Source organism: Scardinius erythrophthalmus, assembly GCF_964197995.2.
Source record: "Scardinius erythrophthalmus genome assembly, chromosome: 2".
NCBI classification, from domain to species: Eukaryota; Metazoa; Chordata; class Actinopteri; order Cypriniformes; family Leuciscidae; genus Scardinius; species Scardinius erythrophthalmus.
The window spans coordinates 12,944,213-12,963,399 of NC_138222.1; the positions used below are offsets into that span (position 1 = coordinate 12,944,213).

At 37.1% G+C, this 19,187-nt stretch overlaps 1 protein-coding gene across 1 annotated transcript in view; it reads left to right on the forward strand.

The window, feature by feature from the left end:
* The window catches only part of LOC308685804 (phospholipid-transporting ATPase ABCA1), a gene marked incomplete at its 5' end in the record, with an annotated part of 250,800 nt that overhangs the window by 220,929 nt on the left and 10,684 nt on the right, over positions 1–19,187 (forward strand). Inside the window, 3 exons of the mRNA XM_081357814.1 lie at positions 536–670; positions 10,451–10,554; positions 12,995–13,087. Of these exons, the coding sequence (XP_081213940.1) occupies positions 536–670; positions 10,451–10,554; positions 12,995–13,087 (332 nt within the window). The remainder of the gene's footprint in view (positions 1–535; positions 671–10,450; positions 10,555–12,994; positions 13,088–19,187) is intronic.

Here is a 19,187-nt window from a genome sequence, read left to right on the forward strand (position 1 = left end):
TAACTAGACATTTTGTGTGAATGTGAAATTAATTTCAAGCTCTGGTGGTAGCTAGCCTTGTAGACGGAAGAGTGATTTCTCTTATAGGCAGATATGTGCTTTTTGGATTAGTGGGAGTGGCTTGCGTAGCTGTGCAATGTGGTGCATTGTGGGAGTTGTTGTCTTTCATACAAATGCGTCCTGAAGTTATTTTTTGTCTTTTCTCGGTCACAAAGGCACCAAATTCAAAATTTCTTTTACATTTCGACTACATATATGACCCACTTTAAATAAAAAACAATGTTCAAATGGGTGAAATGCCCCTTTAATTTCATTATAGTTTTATTTGGTTTCAGCAATTGGTTCTTTCGTTTCGTTTCGTACATCGTTAACGTTGTATCAGTATCGTGTCACATATTGATGTTGGTTTTATTTTATTTTATGTTATTTTGGGTTTTAAATCAATAATTTCATCTTAGTTTTAGTGTTGAATGGGTGGATGTTTATTTGAATGGATGTATATGCAGTGATATTCTCTCTCTTTCTGTCTTTCAAGGTGGCTGAGTGGGGTGTTCAGAAGCTCGGCCTTGTGAAATACTCAGAGAAATCTGCAGGAACGTACAGCGGCGGCAACAAGCGCAAACTCTCCACTGCCATGGCTCTGATTGGCTGCCCTCCTCTGGTCTTCCTGGTAAGACACGCTCATCACACACACACACCTGGCACTCCAGATCACTTCACCGTCCTATCAAAATTCAGACAATCAGCACCGATTCATCTGAGCAAGTCGATAAACTTGTCTTTATTTCTGTCTGTGCTCAAATACACACATCCAGCACAAGCTACAATAGAAGCTCAATAGAAGCTGGGATGTGTTCTTGAGTTCAATCTTTCTATTTTTTTATTGTGAATCTGTGTAAATGTACAGTGTCTACAGAATTGAGTATCGTAGTGCCAACGGATACACAATACTTTTTATATTTTTATACATTTATATAATGCTTTTCTTATGAGCTACTGTACACCCAAAGTGCTTTACAATCATATTGGGGGTCTCTCCTCAATAAGGGTGTAACGGTATACAAAACTGCCGGTTCGGGTTTGACGTCACGGTTCAGTATGGTTTGGTACAGCAGGGGAGAGAAAACTAAACATAAAATTTATTTATTTTTATTTTTAAACAGTGGTTTACTGAACAAATTGTGTCTCTTTCTTTAAATTAATTCAGTTATAATTTAAAGTTTCTTAAGGATAAAAAATATTATCTCTGCTAATGCTGTAAAATATATAGGGAGCCCAAACTGTTATCCTAAATTAAGTTGCTATTTATTTTTAGAAATATTAATCAACACTCAAATAACGAATTGTATGCAAACATGTAAGCTGCACATAAGGCAGTTTTTGCATTAACTAACTTATACATTTAATTATATGTTTTTACTCCAATTCGTTGTTGAAATACAGTAATTTACACACTGGCTGTCATTTTCAATTATCAAATATTATTTTAAACATACATTAAATAATCAAAACATCATTAACAGGTTAAGTAAAATAAAATGAATATATAGGCTAATATAGTGCATATATTTAGCTGACTACCAAGCCATGGACACTGAAAGACACATGAAAATGTGCGGGACTAATATGTGTACTGTTACACCCCAATTACTATTTAATCAAATGTCAAGGAAGAGGAATTAGTTTTGTGACATAAGGTAAAGTGAGGTCAACCTCAACATTGGGCTAGGGCTGGGCGGTTTTACGGTTCGGTTTGAATATCATTACTACCCTACTCCTCAACCACCACCAGTGTGTAACATCCACTTGGATGATGGCAGCCACAGTTGCACCAATGCGCTCACCACACACCAGCTAGGTGGAGAGGAGAGAGAGTGATCAAGCCAATTCAGTTGATGGGGTTTATTTGGAGACCATGATTGATCTGGACAAATGCAAGGAATTTGACCCAAGACATCAGGGTTACACTACTACTCTTTACGAGAAGTGCCATGGGATTTTTATTGACCACAGAGAGTCAAGACCTCTGTTTAACGTCTCATTTGAAGGACGGTGGTTGTTACAGTATAGTGTCCCCGTCACTTTACTGGGGCATTAGGACCCACACAGACCACAGGATGAGCACCCCTGCTGACCTCACTAACAACTCTTCCAGCAGCAACTTGTTTTTTTCAGGAGGTCTCCCAGCCCGGTACTGACCAGTCTCAACCAGCCTTGGGCCACTGAGGGATATGGCTTTAATACTCTGCTTCTCATTCTTTTTGACTCCAAGTCCCCTTAATATTACAACATTTTTTACCCCCCAAAATTTTTTTAAATATATTTTTCCATTTGTTTGGGATTTACTGAATAAGGATTTTTAAATATATATTTTCTCACAATTTCTACCTGATAAAATATTTTAGGATTTATTGTATAAAGATTTTTTAATTTCTACCCAAAAATATATTTAGGAGCTTGGTATGACTAGAACAATATGGGAAGACAGTGAGATGAGATTTATTTGAAAGTGAAAATCCCAAAAAGAAAACTCAGTCTGAGTTGCAGAGACCGAAATCAAACAGAAGTATTCAGACAGATCGGTTCAAAGGAGTAAAGCCTCCAACACAAATCAATAAAGCAGGTGAGAGTTTCAGATCAGAATCTGACTCGCAGTCAGAAAACAGGCTGACTCAGAAACTTACAGACTAACATGGGAGTATAACAAAGTAGATACACTACCATTCAAAAAATTTGGGGTCGGTAAGATTTTCTTTCTTTATCTAAAAAAAAATTTATTAAATATTTTTTTTCTGACCCCAAACTTTTGAATGATTGTGTATAGATACAAGGGAAACTGACAAAATTCATTTTGTGGGAATTCATTCGACACGACCGTTGAGCGGAACTTGTGGAAAAATTTTGCGGATTCACTCGCATAATTAAATGTGTTTGTCACTCACTCCTGAGACTTTGCAGTATACGTGGACATTGGTCCTCTTGAAAGCATGACAACCGAAACTTTTCTTCAAATTGTGAATGGATTATGGATTTAGCCTATTTATATACAGAAAGCAGGCAAAGAGCTTACTCAATCATGCGAAAATTCCTTGTTATAATCAATGAATCTAGCTACACACTGCACAACGAATGTCTTATTTACATCGTGCCTACACTTTGGTGTTATAATTGAAGTTGAAGTGAACTTGAGTTAAAAAAAATTCTGACTTACCTACAGTAATCACCTCTGATTGGCCATTGCTTTCAACAGAGATGCCTGTGATTGGCTACAATCCTCAACGCTACAAAAACATGTTGGAAATAGAAACCCTTGCACGCCACAGGCGTTTGAAAGCAGTCGCACACACAGAACATGCTTGCTTGCAGTCTGTGTTCTTCCTACTTTATTTTGTAGTATGGAACGAATATGATGTGGGGAAATGTATTGGAGTAAAAGTATAAATTGTATTTAGGAAATGTAGTGGAGTAAAAGTGATAGTTGAAAGTAATATAAAAACTCAAGTAAAGTACAGATTCTCCAAAAAGTATTATTACTTCGTTACATTACACCACTACACTTCAGGGATGCGTTGTGGTCGTGTCTAAGCGCAGGTCCTCCATCTGATCTGGATACGGCCCGCATCCGGCTGACTACAGTAAACCTTGGAATAGTGTTGTCAAAAGTACAGACTTCTGTACCAACTCGGTACTGAAATTTTTAAAATGTGACGCTTTGAGCGCTGTTGAGCGGAATCGTAAACACCTCTGATTGGCCAATGTGTTCATGCGCTCATCGGATATGTCTGTGATTGGCTACAAATGATCAACGCACGGAAGCGTTTGAGAGCACACAGAAGTGTTTGAAAGTGTTTTAAAAAACAGGAGCGGGAGTGTTTGAAAGCACAAGCAGATGTCTATCAGCGAACCGGTCCGCTGATAGACACCTGTTTTCAAATGTGACCATTTGTATCTGTGTAAGCGCTCGGTGAAGAGCGTCATTGATGTATATTTACAACATGTATTTGAAGCGCTGATCATTGTAGCCAATCACAGACATATTCGATGAGCGCGTGAGTACAATGGGCAATCAGAGGTGTTTACGATTCCGCTCAACAGCGCTCAAAGCGTCACATTTTTTAAATTTCAGTACCGACTTGGTACTGAAGTCGGTACTTTTGACAACACTACCTTGGAATAAACAGAGAGCAAAGATGCCATTCTTCGTATGATGTAACAAGTATATCAGGTGTTATAGGACGTGTTCCCGGTTCCAGCTGACCTAGTTTATGTAGCCTAACAATCACTTAATGTAACTGATTTGAATAATAGAACTTGATAATGTGCTATGTGTATTCCAGGTTAAAGAGATGTCTTTTTAGTCTAGATTTAAACTGACAGAGTGTGTCTGCTTCTCGAACAATGCTAGGAAGACTGTTTCAAAGTTTAGGTGCTAAATAGGAAAAGGATCTACCACCTGCAGTTGATTTTGATATTCTAGGTATTATCCACTGGCCAGAATTTTTAGATCGCAATAGACGTGAAGGACTAGCCTGACTTCGTCATACTCATATTCTAGTCAGAATGTGAGTCTGATACCGCTCCATAGAGATTTGATTATGGGGCGTGTCTCAACCGAACTAGGGAAAAAAAAAACCTCTGCACTCAATTGGATAGACCTACAACCAATCAGAGCAACGGAGTAAATGATGCATGCTCTTCATTCATATTTTCAACCAACAAAATGTCGCGGACTCGCGGGCGCGGCTCTCTGTTCCTCTTTTAAAATGAATGCGCTGTCGATATCTTCTATAACAGACGCGATGGCGGAATCTAAACATGATGTTTCATAAACAAAGTTCGGGAGGAGCACGTACAAATAATCAATCCAATATCAACTTGTCATCAAACAATACCATGTCTAACGTTACCGAGGAAGCATATTCACTCTGTCAACTTACCTAACACTCCTTGACAGTTTTTCAGCATCCCTCCACCACCCCGAATCCTCACTCTTGTCTTGTTCTCTCTCAACCAGGAATATGAGTATGGGGGGAGTATGGCTACCAAGCCCACAGCCCTCTCCTCGGACAGCACGTCATATACGCTTTTATTCTATCTGACTTATTTGTAAGTGTGAACTCGTGAAATCTTAATTCTCCAGCTGCAGTCGTCTTTGTTGTAAACTAATTCAACCCAACCGCTCTTTGATGACGTGGGTGATTACGTAACCGCAGATCATCTGTCCATCATCGATTAAAGCCCGCCCTGGCAATTTGATTGGCTCGGCCTTTTGGGAGCCGAGCATAATTACTCCTCAATGGATCGAGTCCAGACCGAACTTCCAGACCAAAAAATGTTGTGGGCAGGGTTCGGGCTGGCACCCAGGCTAGTGAAGGACTATAATGTGTTAAGAGTTCGCTCAAGTACTTGGGAGCTAAACCATTTAGTGCTATATTAGTGCTGTAAGTAATAAGCTAGATTTAAAAAAATGTATACAATGTTTAATAGGGAGCCAATGCAGTGTTGACAGAACCGGGCTAATATGGTCATACTTCTTGGTTCTAGAAAGAACTCTAACTGCTGCATTTTGGACCAGCTGGAGTTTGTTTATTAAACGTGCAGGGCAACCACCCAGTAGAGCATTACATTATAATCTAGCCTTGAGGTCATGAACGCATGGACTAACTGTTCCGCAGTTGTCATTGAGAGCATTATGTCGTGTGATATATTTTTAAGATGGAAGAATGCAGTTTTACAGATGCTAGAAATGTGGCTTTTAAATGAAAGATTGGTATCAAAGAGCATTCACAGGTTCCTGACTGACAAAAAAGAATTTAAAGAGCAGCCATCAAGGTGTTTGACAGTATTCTAGTTTATTACATATGGGTTTTTTTTTTTTCAGAAGTAAGTAATAGGAAAATACTAGTCATCCATTTTTTTATATCAGCTTTGCATTCCGTTAATTTTGTGAATTGGTATGTTTCGTCGGGGCATGTAGAAATATAGAGCTGAGTTTCATCAGCATAACAGTGAATACTAACACCATGCTTCCTAATGATATATCCTATTGCTGCATGTACCGGGTGAAAAGCAACAGTCCTAGTACTGAGCCTTGAGGTACGCCATACTGAACTTGCGATCGGTATGACTCCTGTTCATTTACTGCTACAAACTGATACCGGTCAGATAAGTATGATTTAAACCATGCCAATGCAATTCCACAAAATGCCAACATAATTTTCAAGTCAAAAGAATGTTGTGGTCGATAGTGTCAAATGCAGCACTAAGATCCAATAACACTAATAGAGAGAAACAACCAAGATCAGATGATAAGAGCAAATAATTTGTAACTCTAATAAGAGCAGTCTCAGTACTATTATATGGTCTAAATCCTGAATAGAAATTCTCACTGATATCATTTATTTTTTCTAAAATAGAACATAGTTGTGAGGATACTACCTTTTTTTAGTATTTTTGACAGAAAGGGTAGATTCGAGATAGGCCTGTAATTGACTAATTCTCTAGGATCAAGTTGCGTTTTTTAATAAGAGGTTTAATACTAGCCAGCTTAAAAGTTTTAGGTACATATCCTAATGACAGATGAATTAATGAGTTCAAGAAAAGGATCTATGACCTCTGAAAGCATCTCTTTCAGTAGCTTAGTCAGTATAGGGTCTAACATACATGTACATGTTGTTGATTTAGATGATTCAATGAGTTAAGGTAATTCTTCCTCTCCTATAGCAATGAATGAATGGAATTTTTCCTCATGGACACTACAATGCACTGTCTGATGTGATACTGTGGTAGACGGTTGCATGGTTATAATTTTCTTTTTAATATTATCAATCTTGCAAGTAAAGAAGTTCATAAAGTTATTACTGCTGTGCTGTTTGGAAGCGTCATAAGTTGAAGCTTTATTTCTTGTTAATTTAGCCACTGTATCAAATAAATACCTAGGGTTGTGTTTGTTTTCTTCTAAGAAAGTCAAAAAATAATATAAGCAGAACTTGCCGTTTTTAAGGCCTTTCTGTATGCAATAATGCTTTCTTTCCACGAAAAGCGAAAAACCTAGTTTTGTTTATTTCCAATTGCATTACATTTTTGGGGCTGCATTCTTAAGGGTGCTCGTTTTACCACGGCATTGGACTATTTTATTTAATCTTATGTAAACGCAAAGGAGCAACTGTCTCTAATGCGCTGGAGTCAATAGTTTCTGTTGCAAAATTGAGTTCTAAGCTATCTGGGATGCTGAGGAGATTAAACCGATCAGGAAGATTATTTATAAAGCAATTTTTAGTGGTAGAAGTGATAGTTCTACCATATTTGTAACAGGTAGTTGGCTTTGCTTCCTTGGCTAAATGGAGCATGCACAAAACTAAATAATGACCTGAGATGTCATCGCTCTGCTGCAGAATTTCAACAGCATCAGCATTGATACCATGTGACAATATTAGATCTAAAGTGTCCTATTTAAGGGTATATGGGGCGATTTCAGACAATGCCTGGGCTTCAGCTAATGTGCAGCTCATTTTGCTTTCAGTACGGCTGCATGTCCTACAGGATTTCATGCTATGAATGCATAAAAGCATAATAAATGGCACAGTGATAACTACACAAGTGGTCTGTTTAACACCCAGTGTCAGTCTTTTTATTTTTCCCACTCTAAAATAATTATATGTTCTGTCTTCAACAAAGGACATAAATGTCTTTCTATTTCAGGTTTCACCTTTAGCTATTATTAGACAGGAATTAAAGACACAGGTGACATATAGCAGCACTATGATCATTCTCTCTAATGGGCTGATTATATATTCTAGTGATGTGATGCACAGTAGAGCAGAAATCATACAGAAAGAATAAAACAGTTTGCAGTGTATTGACAATTGACTTTTTCCAACATCCTGAGAAATGTAATTTCGCTGACATCTTGTTAATAAATAAAAAGAATACAAACTAAAAAACAAACAAAAATCTTTCAGCCTGTTTTAATGCTGCATAGTACAATAATAAAAGCTTCAGCCATTATCAAGATATAATACCTATTCAGGTTATCTAGTTTGTTTGTTGACACTGATTAATGTTTATTCACACCCACAGAAATGATTATATGACTCCAGAGAATTTACAGATTCTGGCGTGTGTGTAAGTGCTAACAGTGCAAACACATCTAACAGCAGACTGTAAACAAAACAAACCTTGATATTCAGTCTGATTTGAAGTTCCAAACTCTCCTGTCGCTTTATATTGTCAGAGTCATGTGGGTATTAGCGCAAAGCTCTGTTCTGATTGGCTGCAGGAGAAAGTGGGTGGAGCCTTTCCGTTAATGAATGAATGTGCAGGAACATTTCAGAATCTATAGACCTTATGTGCCTCTATATATTCTCTGTATATTTCTATGGCTTCACTGTCGAAGAGTAAATAACTGGTGGATTTACTTATTGCAGAGTTAACGAATTAACGAAAACATTGCAATGTTCGAAGTGGATGTCATAACAAATACCAGTAGACCGGGGAGATTTTAAAACAAGCTGTTTATTCATAAATCTGTAAGATCTTTTCTTCATGCTGTGGAAATACTAACTGGAAGACAGAACACAATGAGTGCGACGCTGAAAAGGAGCGGGGCTACAGTACATAAGGTCTATAAATAATAATAAGTGCATGTGGTTCCACAAAAGTAAACCTCATTATATATATGCAAATCTCATTTTGTTTTCTTGAGGCACCATACATTTATTTGAGGATTTGAAACGATTCTCACCCATAACCCTACACCTAGAAGAAAACTTTGTAACACTTTTCAATAAGATCCCATTAGTTAATATTAGTTGATGTATTACTGTAACTAACATTAACAATGAGAAATTCATTTGTTACAGTGTTCTTAATCTTTGTTAACGTCAGTTAATACAAATTCGACTGTTCATGCTAGCTCAGCAATATTAATATTAACTGAGTTTAATAATGTATTGGTACATGTTAAAATTAACATTAAACTGCAACTTATGGGGTTGCAGTTTTTGTGATGTACCAGGTTATGACTATCTTTTGCTTATTATACATTTTTCTGTTTTATTATTATTATTTTTTTTTTTGGTTTTTGGTTGGAATTTTGATATGTTCTGTTTTACTATGTGTGTATTTTGCTCTACTTGTGAAGCACTTTGGTCAACATTCGTGTTGTCTAAAGGTGCTATATAAATAAACTTTTGACCTTGACCTTAAATAATTTCAAGTCTGCTAAAATTTACAAGATTAATAAATGCTTTAGAAGTATTTTCATTGTTTGTTCATCTTCTTCTAATGCGTCACCTAATGTTAACAAATGGAACCTATTGTAAATTGTGACCAAAAACATTAATGAAACTATGATTTGAGCTGTATGAATTTCGTTATTCATTTTTACCTTGTCTCTGAAAGGACATTTTTCTTTCAAATATAGCTCACTTCTAGGGACCGTTTTATCCACAAAATAAACACACTCACACACACACACACAGACGGTAGAGAACGTCCTTGAGGATTAAAGATAAAATGAATAGAGGAATAACGATAGAAAAGATTAAAGAAGAAAAGAACACAGCACTCCAGGTCACTCGTGGGACATTTTTAATGTATTTCCAAGCGAGATTTTACATTCCGCACTCGCGCCTCTGTTTGCTGGCATTAAAATCTCATTCTGCCTGACGGAGGCTCATATGAAGTAATCCACGTTCATAACCTGCAGAATAACTCCTGATTCACTCTCTGCGGATGCTAATTAAAGGCGGAATTACGAGGCAGGTGCTCGCAGCGTGTCCGTCCCGCTCTGAATCACTGCAGAGGACGGAGGGATGTCGTCATGTAATGATTCTCTGATTCAGGGTCTAAGATCACGTTATCCATTTCTACATCCAATGTACATCTTGTTTGGAATTGCATACTAACAATTATTAGTGCAATATATAGCACATGTTCTGTGTATAATATGCACATTTTGGTAACACTTTATTTTTCAGTGTCTTTGTTACACGTTATATGTACTTACTGCAGTAATAACCAGAAATTGTGCATAATTACATGAAACTAACCCAAAACCAAACCCTAACCCTGGATTATATAGTAAGTACATGTTGTTATTGCAATTAAAAATTTGCATTAACTAAGAGTAATAACTGCTGTATAGTATTGTTCATTGTTAGTTCATGTTAACTAATGTAGTTAACTAATGTTAACAAATGAAACCTTATTGTAAAGTGTTACCCTGACTTGACTTTAAATATGCAACATAATAAGGTCATGTGACAGCACTGCACTGTAGTAAACTGCTGTTTAAAATCTTTCTCACTGCATAATGCATACTGTTTCACAGACTACATTGTCGTGTGTGTGTGTGTGTGTGTGTGTGTGTGTGTGTGTGTGTGTGTGTGTGTGTGTGTGTGTGTGTGTGTGTGTGTGTGTGTGTGTGTGTGTGTGTGTGTGCATGCAGGATGAACCCACCACAGGTATGGACCCCAAGGCCCGCCGTTTTTTGTGGGACTGTATCCTCAGTGTGATCAAGGAGGGGAGATCTGTAATTCTCACCTCACACAGGTAACTAGCGTACACCTTTACTCAGCTGTCTAAATGGGCTGTTCCATAGACTTCTGTTGGTTTTAAATGCAGCAACTATAACATGAAATCTTCCTGCATTTTTGTAGTTTGAAAAACTTTATATTTTTAGCATTTTTTTTTACAAATGAGGATGTCCCCAAAAGGTTTTTTTTATTTATTTTTTTTTTTATTTATTTTTCAGATTTAGTTTACTAGGTATACAATTGTCGGAATGTGGTTAAGTAGGTACAGTGTGCTAGTGTATGCCTACAGTCAAATCGTAGCCTATCAAAGTATACTTCATTTGATAGCTTGCACGAACCCCATGTGGTAGATACAAGTTTCAAATTTGTCCAGTGTCTCCTGAAGTTATGACCAATAAAATGTCTTTGTATTCTTTTAAACTAATGTCTCATAACCCTCTCACACAAGTGCCCGTCAATGCAGGCGTCTGTTTTATTGCACAACTTCCAGCCAATCTGAATCAAGTATTCAGATAAACCATGGAATAAGAAATAATATAATAGCTTCAATAAAGCAACTCAGTGTTCCTTTGTTCCAAGTTCTAAATTGACATTTTCGAATTAGTTACGGAGTCTTGGGCTCAACTGGTAAACTGTCAACTGGAGATTTGAATCTGTAGCAAAATGAAGTAGCTCCACACACAAGAGGGGTTTTTAATACACCCCGTTGTTTCTTATTTATTTCCACACTTCCACACTTGACAGTGCCGTCAAACTGTTGTATAAACGTAATATGACTCTTGTAGTCGTGCGATATGGCTCTGTATCAGCACGGCTGGGATTACCTATGGCTGAGCCATATCGCACTCCTACTTGTGTCATATTGATTATATAAAAATAGTTTACTACTACCAACGGTTTGCTATGGAATAACAAAACACTGTATATTTTCATTATTATGTAATATTAATTCCCTTTTTTAAATATGTCAAATCTCTTAGTTATTTGGATATGACATTAAATCTCAGTTTAGTTCTCATAGCCAACATGAGTTAAAAGATAAATCATATAATCAAACGTTATTGTAAATTACATATACATATTAATACATACATGTAAATCGCACACAATGGGCCCTATTTTAACGATCTGAAACGCAAGTGTCAAGCGCAAAGCGCAAGTAACTTTGTGGGCGGGTCTTGGGCGCTGTTGCTATTATACCGGCGGGATAAATGACTCTTGCGCCAGGCACAAATCTAAAAGGGGTTGGTCTGAAGTAGCTTCATTACTCATAGGTGTGGTTTGGGCATAACGTGAAATAAACCAATCAGAGCGTCATCTCACATTCCCTTTAAGAGCAGACACGCTTTTTTCTATAGCGGATTGCTATTGTAACGGCGGATTTGCCAGGCGCACACCAGGAGCGGTTCACAGCCAAGGAGAGCAATGCTCTCGTCACGGCCGTTAAAAAGAGAGAAGTGACATTGAAATGGAGAAACCCACCCAAATTAACTTCGGTTAAACAGGCGTATGATAATTTGGGTAAATGTGTAAGCTAGATGTATGCTTTTATAACAAATTGTCTATCTATCTATCTATCTATCTATCTGTCTATCATAATAATGTATGATTTGCAAAAATGAAAACTGCTGCTTCTGTGTAGACGCGCCACTGACTTTAAACAATTTTTTCCTGGTTAGTGGCGCAATTGTTTTCTAAACCTGCAAAATAGCATAAAGGAACGTTTGCGCCGGAACACGCCTCCTCTTTGCGCTGAACTGCCCCCAGGAGCGCAAGTCTATTTCCTAACTTACCGACGTGCATCTGTGGAGGGAAAAGTCCGCTTTGCGCGGGTGCAAAATAGGAATGATACATGCGTCGGTGTACAAAGTTAATTGCGCTGGGTGCAAGATAGGGCCCAATATTATATAACACAAAACTAATTAAAAAATCCTCTTCTGTGCATTTCACCTTCGCTCTAGCTTGTTCCTGGTCTAACTTTAATAAACATTACTTATGAGCATATTTCATAAAGTTCAGATCTTCATGTCTAATGTACAGAGCATGATTTCCGTCTCATATGTGAACCTTTATTATGTCAGTTACTGATATGTTTGTATGTAAAGGGAAGGTCACATCTTTCGCTAATTGATGCAATGTGTCGCTCCCTGGCAATATGACAGTTTAGAGATTGAGCTAATGTACGTTTGTCCCACGATTTGGCAGCAAATCAGTTTGTTTTTCTGACTCTGTCTCATTGGCTGGCTGTGCAGGTGAAAGGCTTTCATGTGCTTCATAATGAGTCTCATTTGAATCTGGTTGGAAGCGGATCCTGAGCTCTGAGGTTTCTGATGCTTTGATGGTGTTTCTCCAGAGATTCATGCTGAGGAACGGCCAGATTTAGATGAAAACAGTCAGTGGAAACCTTTCCTAATGCTGCCATGTGTTGAAATATGTGTGTGTCTGTCTGCTTTCAGTATGGAGGAGTGTGAAGCGCTCTGCACGCGTATGGCCATCATGGTGAACGGACAGTTCAAATGCCTGGGCAGCATCCAGCACCTTAAGAGCAGGTGAGGGGGGTGGTGTGTGTGTCTGTGTGTGGTCCTGGTATTCCCTACGTTATGGGGACCAAATGTCCCCACAAGTATGGTAATACTAATACCAGTAAATGTTGACCTTGTGGGCAAATATTTTTGGTCCCCATGAGAAGACAGCTTATAAATCATACAGAATTATCTTTTTTGAACATCTAAAATAAAGTTTTTTTGTGATAGGTTGATGGGTATGGGGTAGTGTAGGGGGATAGAATATGCAGTATACAAAATCATTATGCCTATGGAATGTCCCCATAAAACATGGAAACCCAGTGTTGTGTGCGTGTCAGGTTGGCCAAAATTCTGAATTTGAGAAATTAAGGCTCCCTTTTGTTTTTTTATTCATGAGTGTGAATTTGAATTGAATTGACAAACTTTGAATTGCACTTAAAACATAGTTTTAAATAATTAGTTTAATATTTACGTTAATAAAAAAAAAATGAAAAATAATTTAAGGTAAATACATCTGGACTTACAAAATGTGTGAGGTGTGTGTGAGAGAGAGAGAGAGAGAGAGAGAGGGGGGGGGATGGGGTCTAGACAAAAGTTCTAGAACATTTTTTTTTTAAGAATTGAATTAAAAATATGTAAATGAAATGTTCATCTGCATTTACTGTGAATGGTAAATGAATATTAAATATTAATTACTTTTGTTAAGGGCTGTGTCGGTAACTGGCCCACGGCAGTAAGCAAAAACACATTTTGTGCACGTGAATGTTGCTTTACGTTGATTTCGGGACATAAGTGAAGTTCAAAGCTTTTTTCACAAAAGAAATGTTAGGTTAGCAGCCAAATGTTACGTCTCGACCAAGGAAACATTTGTGGAAAAACGCAAAACAGAATACTAAACCGACATGGCTTGGTATTCTGTTTTGCAATATTCCACAAACTAACAATAACCTATTCTGTTCCTCTGTCTGGACATGGAATCTCTTGTTTTTTTTTCTCAAATCCTAAGTCACGTCTCTTTTTGGATGGGATTATAAATGTTACGTTCTTTCGTTCACTTTTAATCCCTGTATTTGCATCCTGTACTATGGCAAAAGAGAAAAACACTGTATCTTGTTAGTTTCGATAGTTACATTTTTACACAATTTGTGCTTGATGGGCTCTGTCCTGCTCGTGTCCCACAGTCTTCTCAAAGCGCAGAGCAGGATATGACGAAACATTTATCTTTGTGGGGAAATATAATTAAACTTGGCTTGCTTCCAAAATTTCATGTTATTTCTGTTTCTTTCCATGTTCAAGGACTTTGCCTATTGTTCTTTTTTAATGCACTTTTATGCATAAACGTCGGTGGTTGGCCCTTTACCACAGCGGTGGTAAAAAAAAAAAAAAAAAACACCTTCACTGTCATTTTGTTGCATTTTTCCTAAACAAAAATTTCTGAAAGCATCAGTTTCAATGCAATACCATTTCTAACTGTCAAAACAGTTTCATGACAATTTGTTCCATTTTATGAAATTTATCATGAATTGTGTAATCAAACATTAGAGAAATAAGGCTACCAACTAACATAATTGATGTTTCAGCATTTTATAATTTAATATGCTTTTACTTTAATTAAAATTGTAAGTTTGAGGCTGTTTTGTGTCATGTAATGTGTAATTTGGGGGGCCCCAAAGCGATGCACCCTACACAAAAGGGGGCCTTACGCTGGAAAAGTTTGAGAACCACTGAAATAAATGCAGCCTTGGTAAATAGAAGAGACTTGTTTCAAAAACATTGCAAATCTTACTGACCACAAACATTTGAATGGCAGAGTATGCTGCACAAACTGTCCTGATAATATTAATATTCATAATACATTTTCATACTTATTAAATTAATCATTCAAAAGTTAAAATACCAACATAATTCAGGCCTTACATTTATTATGTGTCTGAATTTAGCTGTTCTCTCACTCTCTTTGTTGTAATTAATGATTGTGGAGGTGTGGGCATTAATGAGTGAAAAGGCAATTAAGAGCTGCTCCCTTGATCGACCTCCTCCCTCTCTCTCCTTTATCTTTTCTTTCCGTGCCGTCTAATGGCGCAAAGCAGTGGGACAAGATCTACACCTCTCCATCAGCCAACGATTCTCACTCCGTCTGCAGCCATTCTTTATTTAGTCCTTCCCCTATTCTGTCGCTTTCCCTTTCTTCATCGTGTTCTTCCTCCTGTGGCGTGTTTCTGCTGCCATCTGTAGGACGCCGTCACTCACGCTGCGTTCGCGGGTCACAGTGTTCACTTCTCTCTACACACTCAGCAGGAAACACACTTCACTTCATGTTGTCAAACACAGATAACGCTTGAGTTGCACACATTGAAGGTTTTCAGTGCATGATGTGCTTTAGTAAATAAATATAACTGGATGAATTTGACATGAACAGCATTTAGGAATAAATTTCTCTGAATATATTATTGCCAAGGGCGATAATATCATGATATTTGGCATTTTTATATTATGTATTGGCTGATATTTTTTTAATCAAAGTTCAAAATTATTATTATTATTGTTATTTAAAAAAAAGTTGGCAACAACCTTATAACAAGTATACAGTTATAAATTACTTACAAATCATTAACAATTTATTAGTTTATAGTTAATTCAAAGTTATTCTCTACATTAATACATGAATAGGCTATATACAAATAGTGAGTTCTTTATTATTTGTCACTGTAATTAACACAATTAATATTGTTTAATTAGCTCATAGAAAAGGAAATGATAATTGGTTATTATGAGTAAATAGTTCTCACTTGAAAATGGGAAAATGTCATTAATTAAGTGCTTTAAACCAACCTTTATTAGACATTAATTGAATTCATATTCAGTGTTCCTTAAAATGTTTACAAATACATTAAACACACACATTATATGTTGCCATATGTTGTGCAACATATGACTCTCCACAGGCGTAATGGTTTTATACTAACAATATATAGACTACAATATATTAACTTCAAATTAATCATAAACTTACAACTTACACTTACATTTACAATAAGGTCCCATTAGTAAACGTTAGTTAATTAACTCATTAACTAACAATGAATAATACATTTGTTACAGTGTTTGTTAATCTTTGTTAACATTAGTTAATAAAAATGCAACTGCACTGTACATTTTTAGTTTATGTTAACTCAGGTTCATTATGTATTAGTAAATGTTGAAATTAACACTAACTGAGATTAATAAATGCTTTAGAAGTATTTTCTATTGTTAGTTCATGTAAGTGTAATTTTATATTAGCCAAGATATTGGTTGTAAGGCCAACAACAGTTTCCGATAAGCAGGTGAAGGAGTACTGCGCATTCTTTCTTTTCAGCGTGGCAAAGTAGTTTAATTCCAATTTACTTCTATCTGACTCCATTTTATCGCAACCTTAGTTATTGGTAATTGGTAATTTAGATGATAATTTATCTAGACACTTCATTATTCGATTTAATTTTGTTGAAATTACACTTGTTCATTTGGAAACCAATGTTGCTTTGTGATCACAAATTCACCAGTCTTGGTCACTGGGCAGGGGTAATTGACTATACTATTTAGAGAAGCGCACTCATGCTTGCTATCTCTAAAAGTATTTTGTTTAGTTCCCATAGACCTGTATACACTTGAATGAAATTAACGCTCTCTCTAGTCAGAGGTCATGGCCAATACTACAGATGTAAGCTGACCAACATTTCTTTCTCTGATTTTAGCTTTGGTTTGGTCATGCCATGGTTTCCCATGTACACTTAGTTAGAGTAATATTACAATAAACAGAGATAAGGCTCACCCTATTTAGGTTAGTCGAGCAACATTCTGTTGTCCTGAACGGAAATTCCCTTTATTAGACTTTATAGTCTAAGTACACTTGAACCAGTGGCGAAACCAGTGTCTGAAGGACACTCAGCATTATGAGCGGATCTGCAAACAAATGACCTTGAGCCTCTTGCAACATTTCTTTTAATACTTCAAGACCAAGACAAAACTTCCAAGTGAGACGGGGACTTACAATAAGAATTCCCATTAATTGCTGGGTAGTTTACATCTTTTGGGGACAAAAGGTAATTTGCATGAAAACGTTGGCAGAGAATCCACCCTCCTCTGTAAGCAAGATATCTCTAAACTTTTAGAATCTCTTACTTTTTGCTTTACTTCTGTGGGGATGAGACCATTGTACCAGTCGCACTGAGGTATAGATTTGTGGGTGAATTTCAGGTGATCTCAGCATGTGGAGAGAAGAAATGGGGGAAGGGGGGCGAAGGAAAGGAAATGTAGATGTAGAATGTAAGACAATACTGAGGTGATTGACATAGTGTGATTGTGCCTTGGATGGGGATGCTAATTTTGCAAGAGAGAGTTCAAATGTTAATTTCCATTGTTTTCTCAGAGAGTAGTCCTCTCTTGGTCCAGACAGTTCGGCATCAGTCTTACAACATCAACCATAAAAAATTCATATCACTCGACCACTAGAATATTTGCTACGTGTATTTTCCTAAAGCAATCCGTGTTGTTGGTGTCAGTGCTGCTGTTTAAGTGCTGATCTTTATTGTCTCCACTCTTCACATGATTGATACAGCAAAGTGAGGGTAACTTTGTCTTTGTCTCCACTGACATTTTAATGTTGATTCCTCTTTATAGTGAGTGTGCTGTAGGTGTTGTAAGTGGATGAGTTATGCTCGTCTTGCTCTTCCCACCATCATTAAAAAAAATAAAATAAAATACAGGGACAGTTTGAAGATGAGATGACAGAGCTGATTTCGAGAATGTTTCATTTTATAAAAAAAAAAATACAAACTTGTTTTGTTAGCAAGTCAAAATCGTAACTATTAGTTTGACGAAAAAGTGAATGTTATTCTACTACACATACAGGTATAGTGTAAAGTTCAAAATTTGGGGTCAATAATATCTTTTTGTAAAGTTTCTTGTTCTCGCCAAGGCTCCATTTGTGAGATAAAAAATGCAGTAAAAACAGTAATATTGTGAAATATTATTGCTGTCACGTCTGGTTGCAGCAAAATGAGATAAAAGTGTGCGATTTAATTGCAGCAGTCTTCTCTTTATTAATCAAAACAAAATGATCACTGTTTTTAACCATGGGAACAGAACAACCAAACATAATAAGATGAGAACAGACCAAGAATTAAACACAGGGTTTATATACAGATCAATCTAATTAAAAACCTGTTAACCGTTGCCAGTGCGCGGGTGCACTGAAGCATTTCTTTTTATCCACCTTATTCTGCGCCCGTTCTATTTCCCATGATTCATAGCGGGTTCAACTGACTAAACGGTTTAAAACTTCCGGTTGAAGTGTTTGTTTACATGGAATGCTAGTACTAGCGTGAAGACTACGGTGATCGTTTGTAGCATACTGTCTATGGTTTGTAGTTGTAGACAATTTTTCGGTCAAGATGGGAAGTAGTCGGTGGCTACAGACCGCCGATGAAATCACAAAAGATCGTGAAGGCGACCGTATCAGAGTGCCACACCCCTCAAAATTGACAGGTTGGGTGGATGACATGAAGCTATGGCCAGGAGTTAGCCATATTGACATCATTAATTATTTTATCTTTTCGGAGGGTGTACATCGTGAGGAGATGCGCAATTACAAAAGCACCGAGGCCTTCAATTACTTCTTTAGTAATAAAGTCGGGCGCATTTTTTTACTGAAGCACGGAGACTATGTCTTTTTAAAAGCAGAGGTAGACAGGAGTCAAAGTGCTAACCAGCCTAAACTTATTGCTTGGGTTATGCTGCAGCAGTCGGGGGTGATAGAGACTGTCGGATGTTCATGTATTGCTGGGTTAGGGAGATCGTGCAGTCATGCAGCAGCTATCCTTTGGAAGGTATGAATAAAAGAAAATGTATTTTTGTTTTTATCTGTGATTTAATAAAAATAACGTGATCCGATCATTTTTGCTGAATGTTTTTTTTTTTCCAATTTAGTTTAGCAATGTGGGGTTGACACAATATGAAACACATGGCAAATGGATATAGATCAGACTCTGGTAACGTATTAGGTGAATGTGCTCATGACAGGTTGAGAATGCAGTTACTACCGGGAAGACAGGGCTTGCATGTACAGATGAGCAGCACAGGTGGA